The sequence below is a fragment of the Propithecus coquereli genome, unplaced genomic scaffold, assembly GCF_000956105.1.
Source record: "Propithecus coquereli isolate 6110/MARCELLA unplaced genomic scaffold, Pcoq_1.0 Scaffold32, whole genome shotgun sequence".
In the NCBI taxonomy this organism is placed as follows: domain Eukaryota; kingdom Metazoa; phylum Chordata; class Mammalia; order Primates; family Indriidae; genus Propithecus; species Propithecus coquereli.
In genome coordinates, this window is record NW_012148841.1 from 4,888,227 (window position 1) to 4,914,942 (window position 26,716).

Here is a 26,716-nt window from a genome sequence, read left to right on the forward strand (position 1 = left end):
TATTGATAAAGTTTTGGTAAAAGACCAAATTGGTATTTCTGGAGCACCTAAGATATTAAAATATAAAGCCAGCGCATGTCTGAGGTATAAATAGCAGAGTATAAACCCTAAGTCTCTAACATAATCTTCTGGCATATTCATATATTCATGCATTTTTCCATTGATGTATGTACACATTCATTCATCTATTCAACAAATAACTCTTAAAGAATGTCTCTGTCTAAACAATTCTATAATACTACCTGCAATTGAAATATTAATACTAGAAATATATACTCAGCATTCTGCCACTTCAAAGGCAGCTTTCAATTTTGCATGTTTCTTTCAGTTTTGTCTACATGCAAGTTATTTTGTTCTTAGGTAATTATAATTTTATTCTTAATATGATTAAGTTTTACTTATTTTGTCTGGTATTAATATAATGACACCAACTTACTTTTGGTTAGCACTTGCCTGATATGTCTTTTCCCATCTGTTCACTTTCAATGTTTTTGTGCCATTATGTTTACGTTTGTCTCTTGGAAGCAGTATATGGTTGGATTTTTGAAACTGCATTCTAAAAGTCAGTGTTTCAACTGGTGAATTTAATCTGTTTACATTTATTGTAATTACTGATTTATTTAGATTACTAGTATTAAATTACATTATATTTCTATGATTTTAAACTTTGCTTTTTTCCTTTCTTCAGAGGGATTAATTTAATGTTCTTTAATCCTTTCCTTATCCCCTTCATAATTTGGAAGTTATAATGTTATTTCTGCCCTTCACATTTATGTCTTTATCAATCATCCTTACCTAAGCTTACCACCTTGTTGCAAAAGAATTTGAAGACATTAGAAAACCTTAATACTGATTCTTCCTTCCCCTAATTTATACACAAATGTTGCTTAGAATTTTACTTATACATTGCCTTTAAATTCTATCCTAAAATAGTTATTGGTATATATTTATATGTAAATTAATTTGCATATTCAATGCTTAGAGCTTCTAAGATACTAATTTCTTTGCTCACCATTAATTACTGAATGACACCATAATTTCTTGTATCCTACAACTTTTACCTTTCTTCTGAGTTTTTCTTTTTACTGAAGCAGGAAGCACATCCTTTAAAAACTTGCTTTAACATGATCTGTGTACATTTTCATTTTGGTAAAAATATCAAACTTTATTTTTTAAAACAATTTTTGTTTTCACACTTGACTTGAGACGTATCATGGCCCAAGGCAGCCAACAAGCAGCACTAAGCCCTGAGCATTGTAAAAGATGGTAACCAGAGGCAATTCTCACCTGTCATACTTGGCTTACCACTGCCCATAAAGTTAAAGACCATAGAAACTGCTGCAGTGGCAAATAAAACTAAAATGAACAATGAGGTAACCAGCTCTTTACATAAAACTGTCTTACTTGTTGAGGTTAGAAGTTATGATGGTTCAAGTTCACATGATAATTTCAAAAGCTTAGTTTTGCTTTACTCTTTCTATATGTCCTTTGAAGTGCATAGTTACCTTCTGTAAATGTCAAGGTAACATTAGAGGAAAAGATAATTCAACAGATTTTTTAAACCCATGCTACACAATAAAACTTTCAGTAAGGATGGAAATGTTCTACATTTGTGCTGTCTAATAAAATAGTCATTAGCCCTATATGACTATTGAGAACTTGAAATGTGGCTGGTATAACTGAGGAACTGAATTTTTTATTTTACTTAATTCTAATTAATTTAAACTTCAATAGCCACACGTGGCTTGTAGCTACCATATTAGAAAGAACAGCTCTAAACAAATTTTACAATATGTGTGTGTGTGTGTGTATGTGTATGCATCTTTGTGTGCTACGGTTTGAATGTGTCAAAGTTCATGTGTTGGAAACTTAATCCTCAATGCAGCAGTGTTGAGAGGTGGAACCTTTAAGAGGCAATTAGGTCATGAGGGCTGTGTCCTCAAGAATGGATTAATGCCACTATTGTGGGAATGAGTTAGGTAACTTGGCAGTGGGTTCCTGAAAAAAGGATGAGTTTGGTCCCCTTCCACTCTTGGGCATGCATGTTCTGCCATGTGACGTCTTCTGCCATGTTATAACATAACAAAAAAGCCCTGACTAGATGCGGCCCCCTGATCTTGGACTTCCCAGGTTCCAGAACCATGAGACAAATGAACTTCTATTGTTTATAAATTATCCAGTCTTCGGTATTCTGTAATAGCAGCACAAAATGGACTAAGACAATGTGTGCGTGTATATATATATATATATACACAAGAGTGTGTGTGTGTGTGTACACAATATACATACATATATATTATATGTATATATCCAAATAAGTCATAGAGGACAAAATAAGTTTTTTAAAAAATTCTTATCTGGAAGAAACAATCAAAATTTTATTTCATGCTTGTAATAATGCCTTCATATTCAAATATTTACTAAAATAAGACCTTTCTAATATGCTGCTGCTAGTATATATTATCCAAGTGACTACACTGGCAAACCAGGGAGTTGTTGCTGCCATGGGAAAAACTTATTCACCTATTTCTCAGACATCTTTGTCATCACTATTTGACTGTGTGGGCAGTTTGGAAAAATGAAATTTCACACTTAGGGCTTCTAAAACTGGTTTAATCAATTCTAGTAATAGAAAAATAACCCAAATCTCTGCCCATACCTCATTTAGAAAATTTCTATTTGGTTTAGAGAACTTCTAATAACTGTTAACACATAAAGCTTTTAAATTTATTGACTTTGGTCTTTTTGCTCTCACAAATGTTCCATGTGGTTTTTCAAATAAGAAGTGCCAAGTACAGTAGTAATCCCATCTAGACCACAAGACCTTGTAATAGGAGCATTTTGTGGATTCCAAACTTCAGTCCATTTACTTGAGTGCCCTCCTCGAGTTCTCACACCATTACGTGAAAGGAAAAGAAGAAGGTAAGAGGCGGTTTTGCCATACGACTTTTTTTTTCTTTTGCTTCTAGAGTCAACATTAGGAAAAAACTAACATTTCTGCCTAAAAAGAAAAAAAAAAGCAGAGATTTAAAAAAAGAACAAATTCACTCATACAACTATTTGCTATGGGATAGAATTCCAGAGAAACACGTCCATCTTGGGAACCTGGTTAAAAATAGTTTACTACTGGAATAGAAAATTTTTCCACCGTAAAGCAGTTTACCTTCTCGGATGGCCTTATCATTTTGGTGCAAAGAAATCTCCTAGCGGAGACTTCCATAGATTGCCCTAATATAGCCTGTGCTGTTTACACTGTGACTTCCTAGAAGAAGGAGACATAGGAAGGGAGAAAAGAGAGAGGGAGAAATGAAGGGAGTAGTTTTGCCTTTTGAATATCTGTTAAATTAAAATATATATGTTCTTTAATAAAAATAATTTCTTCAAGCCTTCTTGGAGATTTATGGACACATTATCTCAACCACATTCCCTAAAATTAAAAATAAATTCCCAGAAAGCATTCTGACCTCATTTGCCAAAGTGTTGATATATAAGAACACACATTGGTCCCTGAATTTACACTGCCTCCTTGTCTAAACCTAATTGGTTATTTAAGTTTGATGAAAAGCAGAGACCTAAGAGGAAGTGAGAACTATCAGTTAGGCTCCTAGCTATTTACCTTTAAGTATAGATAATATTTTTTTATCCTGTCATTCAGAGGTACATTTTTGAGCAGTCCTGAAATAATTGTCTCAAGCTGGGAAATGTTTGTTAAAAAAAAAAAAGAGAGACCATCAGAAAAAAAATAACAGACTTATTATTCAAGAGATAGATGAAATTCTACCTTTGGAAAATAGCACATCTGGTTTTATCTAACAGTACGGACACAATCATTTCAGGCTTACATGAGAAGTAATTTATTTTTGTAGTAAGCAATGTATAATCCAGAAAGTAAAATAACATTTGCATGTATCAGTTGTTAGCATCCTTATCTATAGGTCTGAATGCACCCCCAATAAACATATCCAGGGGTGAGTCCCCAGTTTTACTTCAAATGTTTAAGTAAGGAGGCAAATACCTCTGTGATGTTTCCTTCTGACAGACAGAACTAAGTGGGCAACCACACTATCTTTTCTGAAGAATCCCCCAGATAGACTGGAATGGCTCTCATCAAAAATTAAAGGCATCTGAGATACACTCAAAACAGCACTTCAAATCTCTGGCTCTGTATCATTTTGAGTCTGAAGGTGTTCAGAAACTGCTTGTGTCTTCAATTTTTAAAATGATTTTTTCTTCTTCTTGTTTAGTGTACTTCAAGAAAACAATGCCTCCAGGAAACACTTCCTTTAAAACATCAAATGTTCAAACACAGTCCTCCTGTGTTCCTCTTTGCTAACCTGAGTTCATTCTTTGTCAATGCTCCGTATCTTAAATAGAATACTGCTTGGTTCATTCTGTTTTCAGTTTTGAGGAAATTCACATAAGGTTAAATAATCACTAATTTAGGCACAAATCTGATCTTCTTTAATGTTCCATTTTTATGCTAATATTATGACAGTATCTCTGTCCAGTTAAACTTAAATCTAATTGTGACGAATTTTGCCTCTAATTCACACATTACCTATAGGAAGTACCCTTGTGACAAGGGATGGCATAAAATCAACATCAAAGAATGGACCTACATCATACATATCAAGATCAAACTCATGTCTGACACCTTAGTCGAGTGTGTTCTCCACATTTCAGAATTTTACAGTGGTGTCTTTCAATATTCAAATGAATTAGACAGATATTATATCCCATGTAGAGACAGATTTCAAAATGTACATAGAAAACACATGTTGGCCACTTAAAGTAGAGAGATTCTTATACTACACTGCAAACTCTATTTAATTTTCATTGTATCAATATTGCGTGTATTTTACCACAACAAAATGGACAAGTCATCATTTTAAGGGCAACTGTAGCGAAGTGGCAAAAATCACCTGCTTTGAAACCAGATTGTGTCGCTCACTAGGTAAGTTACCTTAAGCAAGTTATTTAACATCTCTGTCCTTCAGTTCCCCCATCTGTAAACTGAGATAATAACAGTACCTACTTTACAGAATCACTGTGAGAATTAAATAGATTAAAAGAAGTAAACTATTAAGAACCGTGACGGGAGCAATGTAAATTTTCAAAAACATCGTTAATATTGTAGTTGCTACTTTACAACTCCCTTTCCCTGGTAGTTTCTCACTTTTAGAGTTAGATGGCTTAGAGAATTCCTCACTTCCTTCTTTTGATCCTTCCTTCCTTTCCTCCTTCCTTCTCTCCTTCCCTCCTTCCCCCTGTCCCTACCTTTGCCCCTCTTCCCCTCCTCCTCTTCCTCTTCCTTCTTCTTTGTGCCTCTCCCTCCCTCCCTCTCTCTCTCTCTCCCCTCCTTGGGATTTTTTAGGGGAAAGGGATTTATATCCAAGAAGTTTGGATAATTAAGTACCTTTTATAACTTGAAGTATACTAGTCACTGAAGACTGCAATCAAATATAAAAGTAAAGACAAACTGTACTTTCATAAGATGTGGATTCTAAGCAAATATTAAAGCAAAATTATAATTTAAAACATCAAAGCTATCAACAGGTGTCATAAAAATAATGATAAAAACTCTAGCCCATTTTCTACATCTGTACCAGTACAGCTAGCATTTCATCCTCATGGCATCCTCTCCTCTATGTCTCTCACTTGATTATTTTTAACAAGGAAGTCAGTAAACAGACAGTTGAAATGACCATGTGGCTAAGTGGTTAACCAATAAAACATGGTTTATTCAGACAGCGTGCCGCTTACTCTTCGCTGGGAAAGGCACACAGAACATATATATATATATAATTGTCTTGAATTTCAGTTCAAATGTTCCATAATTCTTGGTATAGGATTTTTTTTAAAAAAAGATTTTTAAATAGGTAGTTGGGTTTTAAAATCAGAGTTTGTATCATACATTAACTTACTAATATGGGATTATATAATAGAATTGGGTATAGTGTCAATTCTATGGCCAGCTTTAGGAAGACCATGTACATGGGTAAATGACAAATGTTAGTTGCTGGATTTTTTTCAAATACAACACACCATCAACTGTAAAATATTAAGAAGTAAAGCAAATGTGGCCAATTATAACTATAGGATGCCATCAAATGTAAAATGCAACCCTATTTCTGAGATCCCATAATGTAAAAAAGAAAATCTGTGTCTTAGAATCAATGAAGTAAAATATCATCATTAGCTATTAAAAAATATTTACTGAGAGGCTTTAATTGTCTATATAGTTCAGTGTTAGGAACTGTTAGGTATATAAAAATACACACAGGCCCTGACCTTGGGGGGATTTAAAATCCAATTAGAAAAAGAAAACAAGTATGTTGAAAATTAAATAATGATATGAATTAACTAATGACATAAAAAAGTTACACAGAATATATCACAAAAGCATATAAGCATAGCTGGAGTTTAATTTCTATCCTTTTCTCCTTAAAAAGTGAACAATTTAACTTACAAGGTTAATAAGAAAAGAGAATCGTGGTATATTTACCTTCAAATGTCATAGGTTTTTGTGTGATTTTATTTTTCTTTAATATTTAAAATTCATGTTAAATATTAGCAATCACCTTCAAGTATTGCTGGGCACTTACTAATTACAAATACTAACTTATATGTCACTCTACTCAACACACAATAAATACTGAGTAGGAATAAAGGTAAGAAATTGCAAGACTCTCATTGAGAATCTTTCAAATAAATTGTTTCAGTGGTCCATGTTCAATCCTCACTTTTCCTGTACTCTCTCACAAACTGATCAGGAAAAGAGATCAACAAAACCATTTTACCAAGGTAGGAAGCAGCTTAACATTCAACATTGTCATGGCTTACAATAAATAGACTTAAACCTGTTTGTCAAGAATGTTAAAAAGTGCAAATTATATCAGCAAAATTTTACTGGGAAATACAAGTGAGGGTGTGTAAACTTCTTTGCAGTGTGGAAAAATTACTTTTGACCAAACTGCATTTTTCTGACCAACTGCTAAGAAAACACTAGAGTTAAGACTTAAAATACCTAAGTTCTTCCTGAGAAAAAAAGAGTTTCATATCCCAGAAACAGTGAGATCATAAGCCATCAAATTATTATTTTTAAACAGACTTAACTAAACACCCATCTCTATTTGGAAGGAGGCAGTTCTATATTGCTGACATAGATTTACTTTGTGTTTTATCTTTCAAAAAAGTCATTCTTATTTTAAATTAAAAAGTTATGTATGGCAAGAATTTAAATTATCTTTGCAAGTGCCAATATAAGTAAAAGAAACTACAAAAAAAAGAGTCAGGGATCACTATGAAACTAACTAAAGGAATGACAACACTGAACACCATATAATTCAGGGGACATTTTCCCTGACATCTATGTATGAGACACTGTACCAAATATGGGAGATTCAAAAAGAAATAAGAATTTGTCCCTGTCCAATCTAACCTAGTTGAAAAGAAATTGACTCAAGTACACAGTAAAATACAATCAGCTCTATACTAGAGTAACAAGCAAAATGTGACAATACACATCCCTTTTGTTGTTGATACCATGGCAGGTTTTACAGAGAGTTGATATTTTAAATGGGTATTGAAGAATAGGTAAGATTTTAACAATTGAGATTGACAGAAAAAAAGCATTCCAGGCCAAGGGAATGCATAGAGAAAGAGAGAAAGTCACAGAATGTTTAGGGAACGGTGGGAAGTCCTGTAGTTCGTGCTTTATCAGGAGGCGTGTGCTACAGGGGATAAGAGAGATGACAAACAGCAATATTGGGAAGGGCCTTCAAACCCATGCCGAAGGTCTGGTCTTCAAAAGGAGTTTTAGGCTTAGCCAAATTTTGAGAGAGCAAGGTAATACCTTCAGAAGATTAACTGGACAACAAATATGTAAGATGGACTAGAGGAAAAATAGGCTGGAGGTGAGCAGATCAGTTAGAAAGCTACTGCAATCATCTTAGAAAGAGATACTAGAAAGAAAAGGTATAAAAAAACTTTCTGAGGGAGAAAATGATGGGATTAAATGTCAACCAGCTATGTGGGATGAATCTGATGTTGGCAGCCTGGGTAACCCAGAGGAAGGGCAGAAAGAATATATAATCAGTGATGTGGGAGCCATAAAAACCCCTGGCACTGAACTGTGTGTTATCCAGAGGGAAGAAAAGGCAGTGGTACATTTTGGAGTACACAGGCTATATAGGATTTTGTTGCCTGAGCAGGAGGTTGGAAGAGAAAATCATTCAGGATGCCTTCCAGCTCTATTTTGCTTGACTGCCTATAGAACAGTTGTTTCTGCACTGCCTTAGACATTCTACCCTTGGCCTACTCATCCATTGAATGAATATTTAGTAAGTGCTTACTGTGTGCCAGGGACTGTTCTAGACAGTTGTGGCAAATCAGTCAACAAAAACAGAAAAAATTCTTGCCTTCATGGGGCTTGCATTTTAGTGAGAAGAAACAAATGATTAACAATGTATGTAATTAAATAAGTGAAGGATATCATGTGTTAGAGGTAAAAAAAGAAAAGTTATGAAAAAAGCTGAATAAGAAGGATGAGGAGCGGTGACTCTGGGCAGGTGCAGCATATGGTCTATATTGAGAGATGTCACAAGTGCAGCCATAGTGCAGTGTTTACCTAAGGATGCTGCTGAGGGCATCGCTCACTACATTCCCCACTTTCCTCTTAAAGAAGCACATGAGACAGTCGTTAGGTTTCTACAGAGCACCTGACTTCTGGCCACCATGAATCTCCTAACCAATCACACTTCCCGATTGGCACTAATGGCTGGAACACTCAAAGCTAAATTTGTGGTCTTCTTTCAAAAAGTGGTTGGAGCCTTATAGCATTTTTTGTACCTGTTTTCATCTTATTTTTTGAACACTCGTTTTCCAATTGCCTTGATTTCTTCAATTATTTGTATCTTTTAAAATTGACAGATAATAATTATAGATATATTTATGGAGTACAATGGGATATTTCGATGTATGTTTACACTGTGGCATGATTAAAACAAGCAAATTAACATAGTCATCGCTTCACATACTTACCACTTTTTTGCAATGACAATGTTTAAATTTTGAAATATATAATACATTATTATTAACTAGAGTTACCATGTTGTACAATACATCTCTAAACTTATTTCTCCTAACTGAAACTTGGTACCCTTTGAACAACTTCCCTCTACTCTCCACCCCCACCCCCCATTCACTTACTTTTATCTTGTTGTGTTTTTGTTAGCTAAAATCCAATTCAAAACTTTGGAGGCATAAATAAATATGCAAACACAAGTTACTTTAAAAAAAACAGTTTTGAACTTTTTTGACACCAAAATTGGTGGCTTTAATTAAGGTCAAACCTGTCAAAATAATACATTTAAGCAGTTACCCTGTATGTAACCTTGTGAGAGGTTGGAAGTGTTTGCCTTCTGTGTTTGTCGCAGAGGCTTGGGTACTTACATGAAATTCACACAGCCTGTGCCCGCTGGGGGAGCAATCCAGACGAAGCTGAGGTTCGTTGTGGGCAGGTGACTCACGTGAGAGGCCACCACGCTGCACATAAATTGGTTACCAAACTGGTGGTCCGACATGATCCCTGAGAGAGAGAAAGGAAGGGAAATTGTTACAAAGACAACAAAACAAAGTCCTTCCTATCATGGCATCGCAATATTTTCTGGACATTTTTCTTTTCTGATAAGATGATGATGCTATTTGGCTTCCCCGTAAGTTATGTAATTTTTTACTGTTTATTGCTAGAGGCAAATTAATCATTTAAAACATCACTGTTAAGGAGTGACCTACTAAAATCATTGCCGTAGTATTTGTTTTGTTTTGATTTTGTTTATTGATCTTTGCCCATCACCAAAGATCACGAGGACCAACCTGCAATTAAACAAGGTTAGGTTTATTGGAACTGTCTGCAACAAGTGAGACCAAATGCCATGGGGTACTGGGAGGCAACTCAGTAAGAGGGCGTTGGGAGGAGTGGGTTAAAATATTTAGGCTTGTATTATGTTATTTCAGAGACCAGGGTGATCAGGTTTGCCTAGGAATTTCCCAATGTTAGTACTTACTGACAGCTCTGCATTCTGGGAAACCCCCTAGTACTGTTTGGGAGGTTTCAGAAAAAGGTGGTGTTGCTTCTGGATTTGGGACTATCACAAAAGTGGAGGCAATTTTATCACTGAGTATCTTAATTTTTATCCAGGAGGCATTAGGAATGGAGCAATGCTAAATCTGCAATTGGTAAAAAAGCAACAGTAATCATGTTTGCATAGAGAGGGGGATGTTGGTCATTTTCGTGGTTTGTACCATGTTCTTGCTTTTGTCTGTGTTTAAGGATGATTACAGAGTAGGTTGTTTTTGCCTCATATCATCACAGTCACAGAGTGGCCTTGTCTAACGTTCACGTTTGGTAAAATTGCTTATGTTCAATGTGAGAACACCAGGGCCCAGCTGTGAGCAGGTCAGCTCCCAGCTTGGCTATCAAGGGATGTTTTTTTCCTTTTCTAATAAGGTGATCCTCTTAGGTTTATTTTAGATATAAAATATAAATAAATAACAATAAGAAAACAAACCCAATTAAAAAATTGGCAAAACACCTGAACAGAAACTTCACAAAAAAAGATAAAAAAGATGGCAAAAAAGCATATGAAAAGACGTTTAGTACCATGTCATCAGGGAATTGCAAATTAAGACAACAGCAAGATATCACTTAAATCTATTAATGAACAAACTCCAAAACACTGACAATACCGAACACTGGTAAGGATGTGCAAAAACAGGAACTTTCATTCATTGCTGATGGGAATGCAAAATGGTGCAGCTTCTTAGGAAGACATATGGCAGTGGCAGTTTTTTACAAAACTAAACATACTGTAACCCTGCAATCCCCAACTCCTGGGCCATGGACTGGTACTGGTCTGTGGCCTGTTAGGGATCATACCACAGAGCTCTGCCTTCCCCCACCCAGCTCCGCCTTCTCCCCTCCCCCCGACCCCATCCATGGAAAAACTGTCTTCCATGAAACCAGTCCCTGGTGCCTAAAAGGTTGGGGGCCACTGCTCTAACCATACAATCCAGCAATTGCACTCCTTGGTATTTACCCAAATGAACTGAAAACTTACATTCACACAAAAACCTGCACATGGACATTCACAGCAGCTTTATTCATAACGGCCAAAACTTGGAAGCAACCAAGATGTTCTTCAGCAGGTGAATGGATAAATAAACTGTGGTACATCTAGACAATGGAATATTATTCAGCACTAAAACGAAATGAACTATTTAATATCAAGCCATGAAAAGACACAAAGCAAACTTAAATAGGCACGTTACTTAGCGAAAGAAGCCAATCTGAAAGGCTACATATGATATGATTCCAACTATATGACATCCTGGAAAAGGCAAAACTATGCAGACAGTAAAAGATGAGTCCTTTCCAGGGTTTGGGGGGTGGGGAGGGATGAACAGGCAGAGCACAGAGGATTCTCAGGGCAGTGAAACTAACCATTCTGTATAATACTGCTAATGACGTGGATACACGTCACTGCAGGTTCCCTGAATGTAACAAAGGTGCCACGGTGGAGTAGGATGTTGAGAACAGGGGAGATTCCTCATGTGTGGGGACACAGGGTATATGGGAACTCTCTGTACTTTTCACTCAATTTTTCTGGGAACCTAAAAATTCTCTAAAAAATAAAATTGATTAATAAAAATGTACTAAAAACATTGCCAGGAGTAGGAAATTAAATTTAAAAATTCTCTCATTTACTGGCTTTGTGACCTTGGACAAATAACTTATTCTTTCTGAGCTTTCTCGTCTGCAAAATGGAAATACCATGCCCCCTATATCTTAAAGTTGTGAGAATTAAGTGACTCAATACATAAGACAGCACCTAGTACAGTATCTAAAGCAGTGGGCTCTCAATAAATCTTGATTTTCTTCCTGCCTTTCTAAAATATGATTCTATTTATACTATTTCCCTACAAAGAAATTCTCAATGACCCCATATTGTCTATAGTTTCAATGTCCAATATGGTAGCCACTAGCCACAGTGGTTATTTAAATTTAATTAATATTAGACACAAATTAAAAATTCAGCTCTTCAGTTGTACTAGGTAGATTTCACATGCTCAATAGTAACTGCCATATTGGACAGCACAGAACAGAGCATTTCCGCCGTCACAGAAAGCTCTACTAGATGGCACTGTTCTATAGGATAAAATTAAGACCCTTTGTATCTGCCTCTCATCTGTGTGTCCAACCTCAACTTCAGCACTTCCTGCCCCTATGTCTTGTCCATCCCCTTGCACTTTACTCGCCAAAAACACCAAATGAACCCTCTTCCACCTTCGCACAAGCTGTCCCCTCTATTTAAAATGTTCTGTCTCCCTCATTTGCTTCAACCACCTGACATATCCTACATCAAGATTTGGCTCATTTTCTGCCTTGCCAAGCCTCCCCTGTCTCCTTCCAAGCAAACCCTGGCATTTCCTCCTTTAGGTTCCAGCTGAACCATTTCCTTGACTCCAACATAGCTCTTAGCCCAAGGCATTTGGAATATTTTGTTTCCTTATCTTTCTCTATATCTTAAGCTCTTAAAAGACAAATCAGGTCTACTAATCCACATTTCTCTAGCACCTATCAAAGTATGCACAGTCAAATACTTATTTTTGTTATATTTAGGCCTTTGAGCTCATGCTTAAAAAGGTCTTCTCAAGTTCATGACTAGCCTGGGCAAAATAGCAAAACTCCACCTCTACAAAAATTTTTAAAAAAAATTAGCTGGGCATGGTGGCATGCGCCCATAATCCCAGCTACTAGGGAGGCTGAGGCAGGAGGATCCCTGGAGCCCAGCAGTTTGAGGCTGAAGGTGAGCTATGGTCAAGCCTCTGCACTCCATGCACTCCAGCCTGGTGACAAAGTGAGATATTGTCTCAAAAAAAAAAAAAAAAAAAAAAAAAAGGAAATTTTTCTCAATCCCCAACATATAAAAAAAAATTCTCCTATATTTCTCTCTACTGTTTTATTTTTACATTGACATCTTTAATGCTTCTAAATTTTATTTTGTTGTGTGGTACAAGGTAAGCATTTGAGTTTGTTTGTTTTTTTTCTAAATGGTTCTAGGTTCCCATCATTCTTCCCCTGGAGTCACGATCACTCCTTACAGATTTCTCTGCCCCTGTCTCATTCCCCATTCTACCAAAATGATTTTTCTGAAAGGCATATATGATCCTGTCAATTCCTGCTAAATCTCCTCAAATGGCACCCCATCAGATTCCAGAGAAATGCAAACTCCTTAGCATCAGTTATAAAGTCTGGCACAATCTGACCCCTACCCACTCTCCTTGCACTCCCTCGCCATCTCTGTGAGCCAGCTCTGCAGTCATTCTCAAGCACTGGTTGTTGAGCCACCCTCACACACCCCTCTGAGGATATGGTCTCCTTTAGACACAGCAGGCCCCAGACTTTTGCTCTCCTCCCACCCATCCTTCTTCTCTGGGAGGCTAACTTCCATGTGCTTTCAAGGCAAGGCAAAGCTCAATGTAGCCTGTGTTTAACACCAAACATTAACAGAATTCACTTACTGTTCTGGGACTAATGATACAAAGACACATCACACATGACCCATATCTCAGAGACCTTCCTCCCCACTCACTACCCCTGCCCCATGTTTGGGTAGGTGTCCTCCCTACATGTCATCACAGCAGTTCATACATCCCTCCATCACAGCACTTGGTTGTCTCCCCAAGTAGTCTATGAGGGACTCTGTCTTTAAACTTCATATCCCAAGCACCTGTCACAACGTCTGACGCATCACAGATACTCATGAAATATTTTCTAAATAAATACAAGAATAACTTTAAAAATATTTAATAAAAGACAACAGAAGTTATAACATCTATGTTGCATTAACTAGTGAAATTGAATCTTCTACAATGGGAAGTTGTTCAGCATAAATCATAACTGGTCTAAGCAATAGAAAAACAAGTCTATATTTTGACATATTCTGATGATGCTTTTTTTCTCATTCATGGAAAAATTCATCAAGCCAGAGAAACCACAAGGCTAGGGAGGATAAGAGACTCCCAGGGAAATCACAGAGTGCCAAAGGACACTCAGTAGCCATGACTCAGGCATTGCCACTTTCCTCTGGTCAGGCATAAAGCAGGGATCCAGTGTGTAGAAAATGACAAGTCTGCAGAAGTCTGCCTGGCCAAAAGGGAAAACACAGTTCCAGCCAGAGTCTTGTGGGAAGGGAAACGAATCAAACAAAATAACGTTTCAGTATTACAGAGCCTTGGTAACAGGATTCATAGGCAAACATCTCCCCATTCCTCAAAACCCCTCCTAGAAAGTGAGTCAATGTCTGGGCCACATATTACTAGACAGAATTTTATAAGGGAAGTACCTCATGCCCTAGCCTGGGTGAACATGCCACAGAAGAACATTCTTGCAATGCAACAGTCTAGCATAGTAGTTCTCCAACTTGGCGACACAGAGGCACCACCAGAAGTGATATAATCTCTGGTACTCAAAGATTCTGAGTTAACTGGTCTAGAGGATAGCTTGGGTATTGGGATTTTAAAAATCTCATCAAGCAATTCTAATATATAGAAGAAGAACTTGCATTAACATGTGCCTTAGTAAAATGTTGTCTAGAATTCACAGGTTAGAGTAATACTATTCATATTACTGAAGTTTATCAATAAAGACTTTGAAGGTATTCAACAATCTTTTATACAATGGCCTTGGTAGTAACACAAAATGTCCTATCCTCTTACTAATCCTAAAACCACCCCAAACATGAGTGTACAGTGGTCTTTGCTTTTCTAACACAGAGCACTGGCATATTAATTATACAGCTACCTCATTGTAATTGGCTTTTCTTTGAGAACATCTAAAAGCCAGTCAGAGTTGCAACTATTAGAAATCTGTTTATCTAAATATCAACCAGCAGGGAAAAAAAAAAAAAACCCTCAGTATCCCTATTTTGCATCAAACATTGTGTAAGGCCCTATGGAGGTATATAAAAGAATTATAGAAAATTTGCCCTGAAATGACTGGAGCTGGGAAGAGAAAACTGGAATAAACTAACATTCTAAACAAAGCAGCTAGAAAACAAGTAAGTGCTAAGTGAATCGTATTGATGAAAAATACAAAATAGGAGTGAAAAAGTGATTAATATGGACAATTATTATAATGACAACTAAAGCTCATTGAACACTTACTATGACCTGGCATTATTCTGAGTGCTTCATGAATACTAACTTACTTAAGGCCCTTAACAATGCTGTGAGGTAAGAGTGGTTATGCTCCCCACTTCACTGATTAGGACACTGAGAAAATGCAGACAAAAGAACTTGCTCGTGGTCACACGGCAAGGGGGCAGAGTAGCCTGGGTTGCTACACAGTCAGAAATGTCTCTACTGGAGTCTGAGACTGGAGCTGAGTATTGAAGGAAAAGCTAAGATTTCCCAGATTTGTTTTCATTTACATGAAACAGCAGGGCGTATTCCAGAGACAGTCCCTCTGCCACTCACTGCTGCATGACTTCGTCAGGATGCTCCCCTCCAGCTTCATTCTGACATCTGAAAGATGCTAAGACCCCTTTCAGCTCCATAGCTCTCTGAGGACAATATAAATGAATAGAAGAAAGATGGGAGGACGTTCCACAAACATGGACATAATGAGCAGGGCTGCACATATAAACGAGAACCAGAAGAATGAGAGAGTCTGAATCAGCTTCCAATGTTCTATGAGACACAATTTCCTGCATCCACCATGGTGATCTTTTTAATGCCTTTGGTGTCCTGAAAGATATATGCTATCTAATTAATACATATAATTTGGAAACCTGTTCTTGGGATAACTGAAATTTGAATTTGATAATGAATTTAAGGTGATGTTGCTTTCCTTGCTGCATGCTGGATAATAGGATACATACTGAGTTTTATTAATATATATGTGTATAATGTAGATATAATATTTTATTTTCATTGTTATAGTTATGCATAAACTGTCACACAAAAAATTTTTCATATGGAATTTCTTCCCCAAAGAGGCTATACTTTTCCAAAAGCATTGGGTGATAAGAGAAAGTAAAAACTTCAAATGTAGCTCTCCTGATACAGCTTCAAGCAAAGTAGAGTTTATCCTTCAAACCCCGAAGTTCTACAAAACTAGTAACTGTTTTGATTTTAGCAAGACTTAAAAGTATCTATGTTATGAAAACATTTTCCTTTTAAATATTGTGTACACACATCTGAAAAAATCCATAACCTTGCTATAATTTCTATATTAACACTCACTATAACTCTTTAAAGCCACTATTCCTTTGACAAAGTATGGGTGCTTAAAATCCATTTTCATATAAACTGTTGGATATCTAGTTTACAAATAGCCAATATTTGCCCTCTGCATCAAAGTTGTGGTTGAAGGACTGGAAAAAACAGCAGATTTTCCTTTATCCACATTATACTTCAGCAAGATTCAACTCACAATGTCTTTAATTATTCTAAAGTTGCCTCTGCACTCCCTTTTAAGACAGTGACACACATTTCTGTGCCTTCCGGGATGTCATTTTCCTTGACAAGTCTTCAGTTATTTTAAGTTTGTGACTAAACCTTGTGTGAACCCCATTTCCCCCCAGGAATACCTTTCTAAGCTTTTAATGTGTGTACTTTGGGTCCTTAGAACTGTAACTAGAAGTTCTATGATCCCCCATCTCTAAAACAAAATCTTCATACTCTCATACAAAGGTAGGCTATTCACTTCCAAGAAACACACTTAAGACTGTATTACCAAAAATAACCAACCTTATGAGAAAAATCAGATTTTTGTTATGTGAAAAATGTAAGCTCCACACATAAAAATGTTACCCCATATATAAAACTGATGAAATCTTAAATGAAATATTATTTTATTATTTCAAATACTTTCAGAAAGCTTGGGGGAATGTATTGTCAGGAAATTTAGTAAAACTATTACCTTATGCCTACGCAAGAAGTGTCAAGATCAAAATGGCACGCATATTTAAGATACTTTCTATTTCCTTTTATTTTCATCATTTCTTCTTCCTTTAAAAGGGGTATCCAAAGGCTTCCATCAGTTAATAAAAAACAAGCTGTTCTGAAAATCTAGTTTGGAAAGTTAGTGTTACATTGTAAATGAAAAAGAGAAAATGAATTATAGAGTGAGTGCCTTTTTGTCAGTCTTTAATCTGTTCATTTTGTCAGTCTCTAACCTGTTAACTCAAATATGAATAACTGTCTACTTACAGAATTTGGCTTGTCTATTATTTGCCTTCTTTGCTAGGTCAATGTACTCAAACATTGCAACAAAGCCAAACGTGATTTCGTACACTGAAAAGTAATCACAGAATTTCCTGAAAACGGCCTCATTGCAGCTTATCTGTCAGGTACCAGCCTAATGAAAATGGGTTTGAGAAGAACAGCTCTCAGGTAGTGCTACAAGATACTGAACAGCATGTGCGCACACACTCTCACATACACTGTGTGTGCTTATTTTTTAAAGCATTGATTTGGAGGCATTTGGTTTCACACTTAAATCTAAGAAGCCAAAAAGTACTAAAACCTTTTAAAAATCATTCCGGAATTATACGTCTATGGACATATAAGTTAGAGATGTATGAGGACCTATGCTATTTCCATACTTCTCGTCAGTCCTATAAACAGAGCCTATTCTGAGTTGCCCTGATTCCTTCCTCACTCATTGCAATTACTATGATGAGAGTCCTCTCCATTCCTCTCCCAGCACCACCACTTACCAACTGCCTTCTCCGTACCAGGCATCAGAGAGGCAGTAGAGCAGGAAGGTGGAAAGTATAGACCCTGGAAGTAGCCTGCCTGTTCAGACCCTTGCTCCCCTACCAAGGAGGTATGGAATCTTGGGCAGGTTACTCAATAACTCTGTTCCTCATTTTCCAGGAAAATGAGGATGATAATAATTGTGTGTCTGTGAAGATTAAATGAGTACATGGCACATAATGTTACATGTGTTAGTTATTATTATGATTCCCATTTCAGAGATAAAGGAACCAAGACTCAGTAAATTTAAGTGACTTGCCAAGGGTATCAGAGCTAGTAAATGGCATTTGGGAGGCTGAGGCAGAAGAATTGATTGAGCCCAGGAGTTTGAGGTTTCAGTGAGCTATGACGATGCCACTGCACTCTAGTCTGGAGAACAGAGCAAGACCCCATCTCAAAAAAAAAAAAAAAAAACCCCACAAAATACACCTGTACTTTGTTTATTTTTTTCTCTAATCTATTTTAAATATTAAGGGACCTTCAGAATTTCTAAGACTACATTTGAAATCATTTAGCCTCAAGGGTATGAAACACTCACAGTTTTCTGATCCAAATTATTCAAATTATTGCCTCAGTGGAAGGTGAATTTTAGTAAAACCTAAATGGAAAGAGTAGCACACATCATGGAAAAGTCATTTTTCCTGGGATTTGTCATTTTTAAATGTATTGTTGCTTATCTTATCCAGGCACTATTTGGAATCAGAAGAACTGAAAACATGATGAAATATATATCATTAGAATCCATTAAGTATTAATGCTTTCTAATGTATATAATCTGCTAACATGATGTAACAAAGTGCTTGTAATAGTTGTAATATAATACATGTATAAGCTGTAGTTTTTTGGTATTATGTGATTTAATATTCTTTAACATATTAATTCTAAAAGAAAATAAAAATTAGTTACTGAATGAAGTGCCTTTACCAGAAAAAAATGTATTGATTTTTGTCAGTCATTAAGGACGTGTATAGAAATTTAGGGATCCTAAAAAGAAGTTTTAGTGATGTAGTAATAGCCAACATTTAAGGACCATATATAGTTTATAGTACTTACTGTGTGGTAGGCATTGTTCTAAACACTTTATATACATTAACTATATAACCCAGTGAAGTGGCTACTGTTTTCTTCTGTGTTTCACATGTGAGGAAACTGAGGCACAGAGAGCTTACATATAATTTACCAGGGACAAAACCAGTATATGGCAGAACTGGGATATGAACTCAGGCAGTTTAGCTCTAGAGCCTTTGTTCTTGACTACTAATAAACAGTCACACTCATCACAGTTTTTCTTTGCTGTAAAATAAACAGTTGGTTCTTTTTGAGAGTAAGAAATATCATGGAGAAAATAAAAAACAACTTACAAGTCTATTCTCATTTGCTTAGCAAACAATTATTAAGTGATGCTTTTCAAAATCAATAAGACCAAATCACTTCTCCCAAGAAACTTACAATCTAGTAAAGGAAATATAAGTAAATGAACTGTGATAGGTGTTATATTAAAAGGACGTATTAATCGGGTAAGTCCAGTTGTGCTGTAGTAAAAAGTTAAATCCCAAATATCAGCTTAACTCAGTGGTCTTACATGAATCAAATGACTCTTCGGGGTAGTGGTCCTCCATGCAGGGACTCGGCAGTACAGGTTACTTTCATATTGTGGCTATGCCGTCTCAGCATGCGGCCTCCATTATCATCAAGGGAAGGGAATAAAGGAACACAGAGGATTCATGTCCTTTAGTCTATGCTTCAAGTAGGAAATAGTATATTTCATTTCTTCTCATATCCTATTGATTCATGGCCTACTTGAACTGCAAAAGGGCCAGAAAATGTGTGGGAGCCTATGGCTATTTGGTGAGCAATAAATGCCTTGACCAAAAGATATGTGTTGTCAATTGGAACAGGGGATTGGGCAAGAGTTAGTTAGGATTCTGCAGGAAATTTGACTGAAGAGTGGTAGAAAAAGTCTTGATGGAGATTGGTGAATGTAATTGAGGAATGCAAAAACATAAGTTTCTGGGCATCTCACAGGAAGGAGCTGGAGCTATGGCAGGAACTCTTCAGTACCATGGAGAGCTCCTGTCATTTAAATTGCTTGATAGCTTATGATGTAAATTGTAATACCTTTAAAAAAAGTAATTTATTCCATAAACATTAATTACATGCCTAGGATAGATTGTGTGGATATAAAAATTCATAACAAATACCTAGCAGTCTAAATGGGAAGACAACTGTCTGTAATGCAATGGGTAAGTAGGTTCAATGACAGAACTATTCACTAGGTATTAGTGAATAGCATGGAGATGTTCCTAAAATTAATCTTGAGTACAGGAAGGAGTTGTGTATGAAAGTTTCTTGTAGGGGATGATTTATGATGTCATATGCGTATTAAGTGATAAGTAGGGGTTTAGCCAAGCCAGAGGGAGAAAGGACAGTTTAGGGCAGGCAGGGGTCAACAAACTTTTTGTGTAAATGGTCAGGTAGTAAATATCTGAGCTTTTCAGGTTATATATGGTAGGTCTCTATTACATATTTTTGTGTTTTACAACTTTTCAATATGTAAACTATCCTTAGCTCAAGGGTTGTAAAATATAGGTCATGGTCCAGATTTGACCTGTTCCTCATAGTTTGCTGACCTCTGGTCTAGGCAGAGAGAACAAGAACAAAAACAGAGATGTGTACATACCACTATATATAGTGTGGTCTTCATGGAGTATAAAGTTTGAAGAAGGATCATGACAAATGAGCCCAGAGAGTCAGTAAGGGGACAGTACGTCACGTTGGGGAACTTAGACCTCACTCTATAAGTATGCATTGCCACTGAAGGATTTAAATAAGTGCTATAATCGCATCTACATTTTAGAAAAATAGCACTGTTGAGAATTTTCCTGAGGAGGCAAAACTGAACTCAGACCAATTAGGGAGCTGTTGGCAGTGGAGATAACAGAGATGATGAAAGCCTACAATAAGGCAGTCGTGGGGAAGGTAGGCAAGAGGGGGCGCTGCTGAAAAAATCTTGAAGTAACATCAGGAATGCTTGATGATTAATTGACTGGAGTGGGGAAAGTGGTCAATAATGACTCCCAGACAAGATAGCATTGCTTCATCTGAGATTATAAATATTACTCTAACTCATTTACATTCATTCTTTTGCAGGAACTCTGATTTTAAAAGGACCTCTGCCATGTATTGCAGAAGAAGCACACCGTCTGGGGTGTGAGCACAGGCACATCCTCTGACTGATGTGGCTCCTTGGGAAGTCTGTTAGGCTGTCCAGGAAGGGTCTGGGGAGATTTTGCTACTGTTCATCAAGTAGATTGACTGTGATAAGCAGTATCTTTCCTATGGCAGAATGTTCATTCAAGGTAAGGGGTGAGGAACTCAATGTATAGGTTCATGAAAATAGTCCAAAAGGCCATGGCCTTTTAAAACCATCAGTTATTTTAGCTACTTTTGGATCAAGAAGTCCAGAATTTTATAGACTTTGAACTTGCCCTCTGTGATGGGCATATACCATCCATGACTGCCCAACATTTTTACATAGTTTCCCATGTTGTGAGTACAGCTTTCCCAAAATAGAATTTCCACACTTCCTTCCTTTCTAAAGTGAAGGCATGCAACCTAGTTTCCACCTATCAGACCCATTCTCAGGAGACTGGTATGTAGGAGAGTGCAATATGAGGTGGTCACCCAGTATGCAGAGGTCACTATTCTATCAAATGAAGTAGTAGAAGGTTCTTAGAGGTCAATATATATTCTATCAAGCAAAGTAGTGGAAGGTTCCTATTTTGGGAGAAGAGTTGAGGTGAAGGTTCAAGATTTCCTCCCAGCTTCTGGTAGTCCCAGGCATTCCTTGGCCGAGAGGTACACCACTCCACTCCTCCATCTTCACGTGGCATTCTCCCTGGGTCTCTGTATCCAATATGCCGAGATGACACCAGTCATGTTGGATGAGGAGCCCATACTACTCCAGTATGACCTCCACTTAATCTAATTATATCTGCAATGACCCTATTTTCAAATAAGTTCTCATTCTGAGGTACTGGGGGTTAGGACTTCAACATATCCTTTTTTAGGAGGGGACACAATTCAACTTACAAGGGAATAAAGAGGAACACAAGGAGCTGCAGCCTTCTCACTCGAAAAAATATATTTTCAATAACGAAAACACAGATACTGTTCTGTCGATCAGAGTTAGGTGGAAGGGCTATTCTTTATTAAGATACTATCAAATAAGAATAATTCCTTTTCTAAATATTGTTTGAATTGTAAAATACAAGGTATAATAGAATACAATCCCACATAAAATGAGGGATGGGTGGCTAGTTAGAAGGGTGAGCAGCAGGAGGAGGAGGGAAATTTACATCAAAAAGTAAACACATTGACAAAAATGTCTAGAGAAAATTCTAACTTTGCAATTCGAAATTGTATGCATGAGTCAGCATGATCTTTTGAAATTAATATGTTCCCTTAAAGAGAGGCAACCCATTGTTACCCATAGTTTTTTTTTATATATATTGAAAATCACTAGCTAATGTAAATTCTGAAAGAACATATAAACATTTACGGTATGATGATCATTTAATTTGTCACTTAAAGACTTTCAAATAGGAGGAAGTAATTTTACCTAGTAAAAGTTATTAGTAAAAACTATCCAAGTTGGTTATTTTCCAACTCAATTAACTACACTTCCCACCCCCACAGAACATGTTATTGTCTGGTGATGTTGTCTTCTTATATGCCTAGCAGAATTTAGCTTACATTATAATAATATGGATCTTTATAAAGATGTCACAGAAGGTGACATCAAGATCTCTTTCTAAAGACTGACTGCATAGTTAGGAGAGACTGTTTTTTACACTATCATAGAATGTAGATTTTATGAATTTTTTTTAAGAAAAGGAGCACTCCATTGAAAGATTGTGATTGCAATTACACTCCATGAAAGACTGTGGTTGCAAAGAGCTCGCCCATACTGTCCAGTTTTTAGAGGAAGTTAAATTGGCCTCTTTTCAACAGATTGTCTTTTCTTCCCCATGCAACACTCAGGGGTGTAATACAACCTCACCTGGGCGTATAGGGATTTGCGAACACAATTCCAATTACAAGGAACAGGATTTGCACACGTAAGGGCCTGCCCAGAGAGCTGCGAATTCACCTTCTAATTGGCAGTGTTGGCCCCAGAGGCAGAGCGTGATTCTGCCCGCATATGGCGAGTGTGTGGATGCTTGTGCCCGGTGCACCAGGTGGGAGGTACGGAGCACGCAGTCAGGGAGGCTGAGCAGATGATTTACAGCTGACGTCTAAGCACTCCTTAGAGAACTGCCAGGCACCGCACTAAACGCCGCCAATCAGGCAAATACGGTCGTGGTAAACAGGCTTGGCATGAACAACAGAAATAAAATATGCTAATCAGCTGTTCTACTCCAGGAAAACAAATCACCAGGGAAGGAATTAGGGAAAAAAAGCCACATCCCTAAGGCTTTGCAGAGGTTTTTGGTTCATTTTTTATATTTATCTCTAGCTATGTTGTCCCTGATATTTTTATCCCACTTACAATGTAATAATGTTTCATAACAACCGCCCTCTTCCGCAGTCTTTTTAGAAATCTTCAAATCCCCTTCTATGCCACCTGAAGTTAACTATGGCATTTAAAAATATATAGATCATGTCCAGCTTGTCTTCAGTATTCTCCACAGGATGCAGTACAGTGTAATGGTCAAGCACAACAGGGCCGGCACTAGGTAGCCTGGGCTCAAATCCTACCTCTGCCACTTAATAGCTATGTGGCCTTGGCCTAGTTACCTCTATACTCTCTAGGTTTCCACTATCTCATCTACAAAATGGGATTATAATAGTATTATATATTAGTATTGTTGGCAGGATTAAACAAGATAAGCAAAACTCTCAGAATAGTACCTGGCACATAGTAAGTGCTCAGTAAATGTTAGCAGCTATAATTCGATGTACTGTCTGTTCACCTTTGACATGATAGTTGTATTCCTAATAAATATAACATTATAAAATTTGAGTAATTGAGCCAAATACTTTGATGGCTTGTAATAGGGGCTAGGAGTTAGAAATATTCAGAAATAAGATAATTTTCATGGAAGTATTGGAGGGCTTGCTTGTTTTATTGCAGTTGTAAGTATATCATTACAAATCTTAAACATCACTGAAAAAATATTGTGTATGATTATGTTATACTTAGCTTATTCACATGAGCCTCTCTAACCTGCACCAACCCGGTCATTAGTCTTTACTATACCATTACTATACCTCCTTATTGCATTGCCTTGATTACTCATGCTTGAATACAAAAGACACTCCCACAATGTAGTAATGGTGCTCCACAGCTTGTATTGTTACAACGAACACTGACAACGTGATGCGAATTTTATTTACTAATTAATTGATCCTGTTATATCTAGCTGGCCTTAGGAATGAATGCTAGACCTATAGAAAAAAATCCCTATACATTTTATTACACATAATGATGATAGGAGCATGGCCTGCCTAGATGACAGAGAAAGTAGAAGATTCGAAGTAAAAAACCTCAATTCCATATTTTCAACTTTTTATGACTATGGGCAGTCATTGCAGAATGTAGCAAATACTTGCTCCTTTTAGCTTTAAAACTGAAGATGTAAAAATAAACTAGTCAGGTAAGTGGGGAGAAAGAAGTAGAAAAGATTACAGAAATTATCAAATTTACTTTAATGGGAAAACAGTCCATGTTTTGTGCACTTTTCAAACGTGTGCATGATTGACATTAATACCACTCAAAAAATTACCACCTCAGTTTCACCATAATAATGTTTGGCACATTTGGTATCTTTAAAGGTTTCATATTTAATCTTACACATGTCAAATACAATGTAAATAAAATGTTAATTGCATTTTTAACAACATAGCACAAGGTGTATCCAATATCATTTCATTCCCCTTGGTGAAACAATTTTATGGCATTTGAGCTTTTATTCCCAAGACCTAGAGATCTATGCCCAGATTTGTTTTTGTATCAAATCTTTAGCAAGTTTTTACAAATGTGAATAAATGGAGCACATAACATAGTGACAGGGGTTTTGGGATTTGTCTGATTTGCCATTACTGAGAAAGATTACACAGAGAAGAGAAGATATCCAACATAAGACACCAACTCTGCTTCGATTTTTTTAAATGTACACAATGACAACAATTAACATTCCTCAAATCCTCAGGCACAAAATGTCAATTCCCTGTAAGTAAACCATTAAGCCCTATCCTCTAAAGGCATTAGTACAATTACTTGTTTTATTGGCTTTAACCATGCAGGCCTAGCCACGATAAATTGAATCAGACATACGTTGTTCATTATATCATAACTATAAATGGAAATTTTTAATATTCCCCAGCTGTTTCTATCAATAGCAGTTGGTAATTAATGATGACAAGACTAAAAAAAACCTTCCAAAATAACTTTATACTCAACTCTCAAAACACTTAATATTCATCATATCATGAATTCTGTGAGGCAAATACATTAACACTTCTTTACTGTATTCCCTGAGGGATCAAGGTATTAAGTTTTTATTTTAATTATAATGTGTAGCAAGCCAATTATTACATGGAGCAAGGCAGTAAATGGGATCACATTCCTTTATGGGTCCTTTGATAGCACTGAAACACTGAACGTCTAGATGCAGGAAAACACATAATGAGGAAGAACTTGTAGAAGAACTCGTCGAAGAACTCTCTCAAATGAGGAAGGAGTTTCATTAGGATAAAAATAACAATAAAAACAGTAAGATATACCATTTATCAATGCTTACTCTGTAACATGAACTTCTCAAAACATCCTCACTACAGACCTGTAAAATAGCAGCCCTGGTATGGCAGACCAGCCTTACACTGGCTAGAGAAAGCCGATTGTACTCATCCCTTCCCAACGCTGAATTCAGTGGCACCACATTGGTAGCTTAAAATTGGCCATGGTGAGAGTATTTAACCACAGAAATCAGAAGACACTACAAATCAGGCCTTATTTTTCCCCTGGAGAGCTGATTCTTAAACATTCACCAGCACAGTACTAGAAACAGGCATGATTATTCCCATGTTATGGAGAAGGCAACTCACACCTAGCAAGATTAAGTGATTTGATCAAGACCACAAAATTCAAGGCTAAGATTTGCTTCGAAACAATCCAGTGGAGGAAGGGAAAGTGAGTGGGGATGCAGATAAAACAAAGTTGGCTCTGAGTTGACGACTGCTCAAATGAGGTGATGGACACGAGGGCTCGCTGCTATCATGTCTCAACTCATGTGATTAAATTTTTCATAATAAAGTTTAAATACACATACACACAATATTGACACTTGGACAAAGAAATCAATTCATCATAATAATGTTGAATAAAGACCCACTGAATCAGAAGTTGAGGAAGTAGAGGTCAGGAATCTATCTTGATGTTAAAAGTTGATAACTACTGCTTTACAGCAATATTTATTTGCAGAAAAAAACTTAAAAAAGCTAGAAACAACCCAAAATAAAATTAATATGGGATGAATGAATAAATATGGTACACACCATGAAGTACTACGCAGCTATAAAAAAGGAAAGAGGACTATCCATATACATTACTACTGATCAGTTTCCTACTGATCCCTACTATTAAAGAACAAATACTGAATTAAATTCAACAGCTGTGACATACCAGGTAGAGCAAGCAGAAAAAAAGGCTAAGGGGCAATATATGGGAGGTATATATATAAATTCAAAATTTCTTTCCTTCATATTTCTTCTCTCTTTTTCAATAGCTTTATTGAAATATAATTTACATGCCATAAAATTTATCCATTTTAAGTGCACAATTCTTAATAATTTTACAGAGTCATGCAACCATCACCACAACCCAATT

The 26,716-nt window shown here is 36.6% G+C and overlaps 1 protein-coding gene across 1 annotated transcript in view; it reads right to left on the reverse strand.

Moving 5' to 3' along the window:
- The window catches only part of RELN (reelin), a 462,655-nt gene that overhangs the window by 320,023 nt on the left and 115,916 nt on the right, over nucleotides 1–26,716 (reverse strand). The window contains exon 3 of the mRNA XM_012650296.1: nucleotides 9,454–9,589. Within this exon, the coding sequence (XP_012505750.1) occupies nucleotides 9,454–9,589 (136 nt within the window). The remainder of the gene's footprint in view (nucleotides 1–9,453; nucleotides 9,590–26,716) is intronic.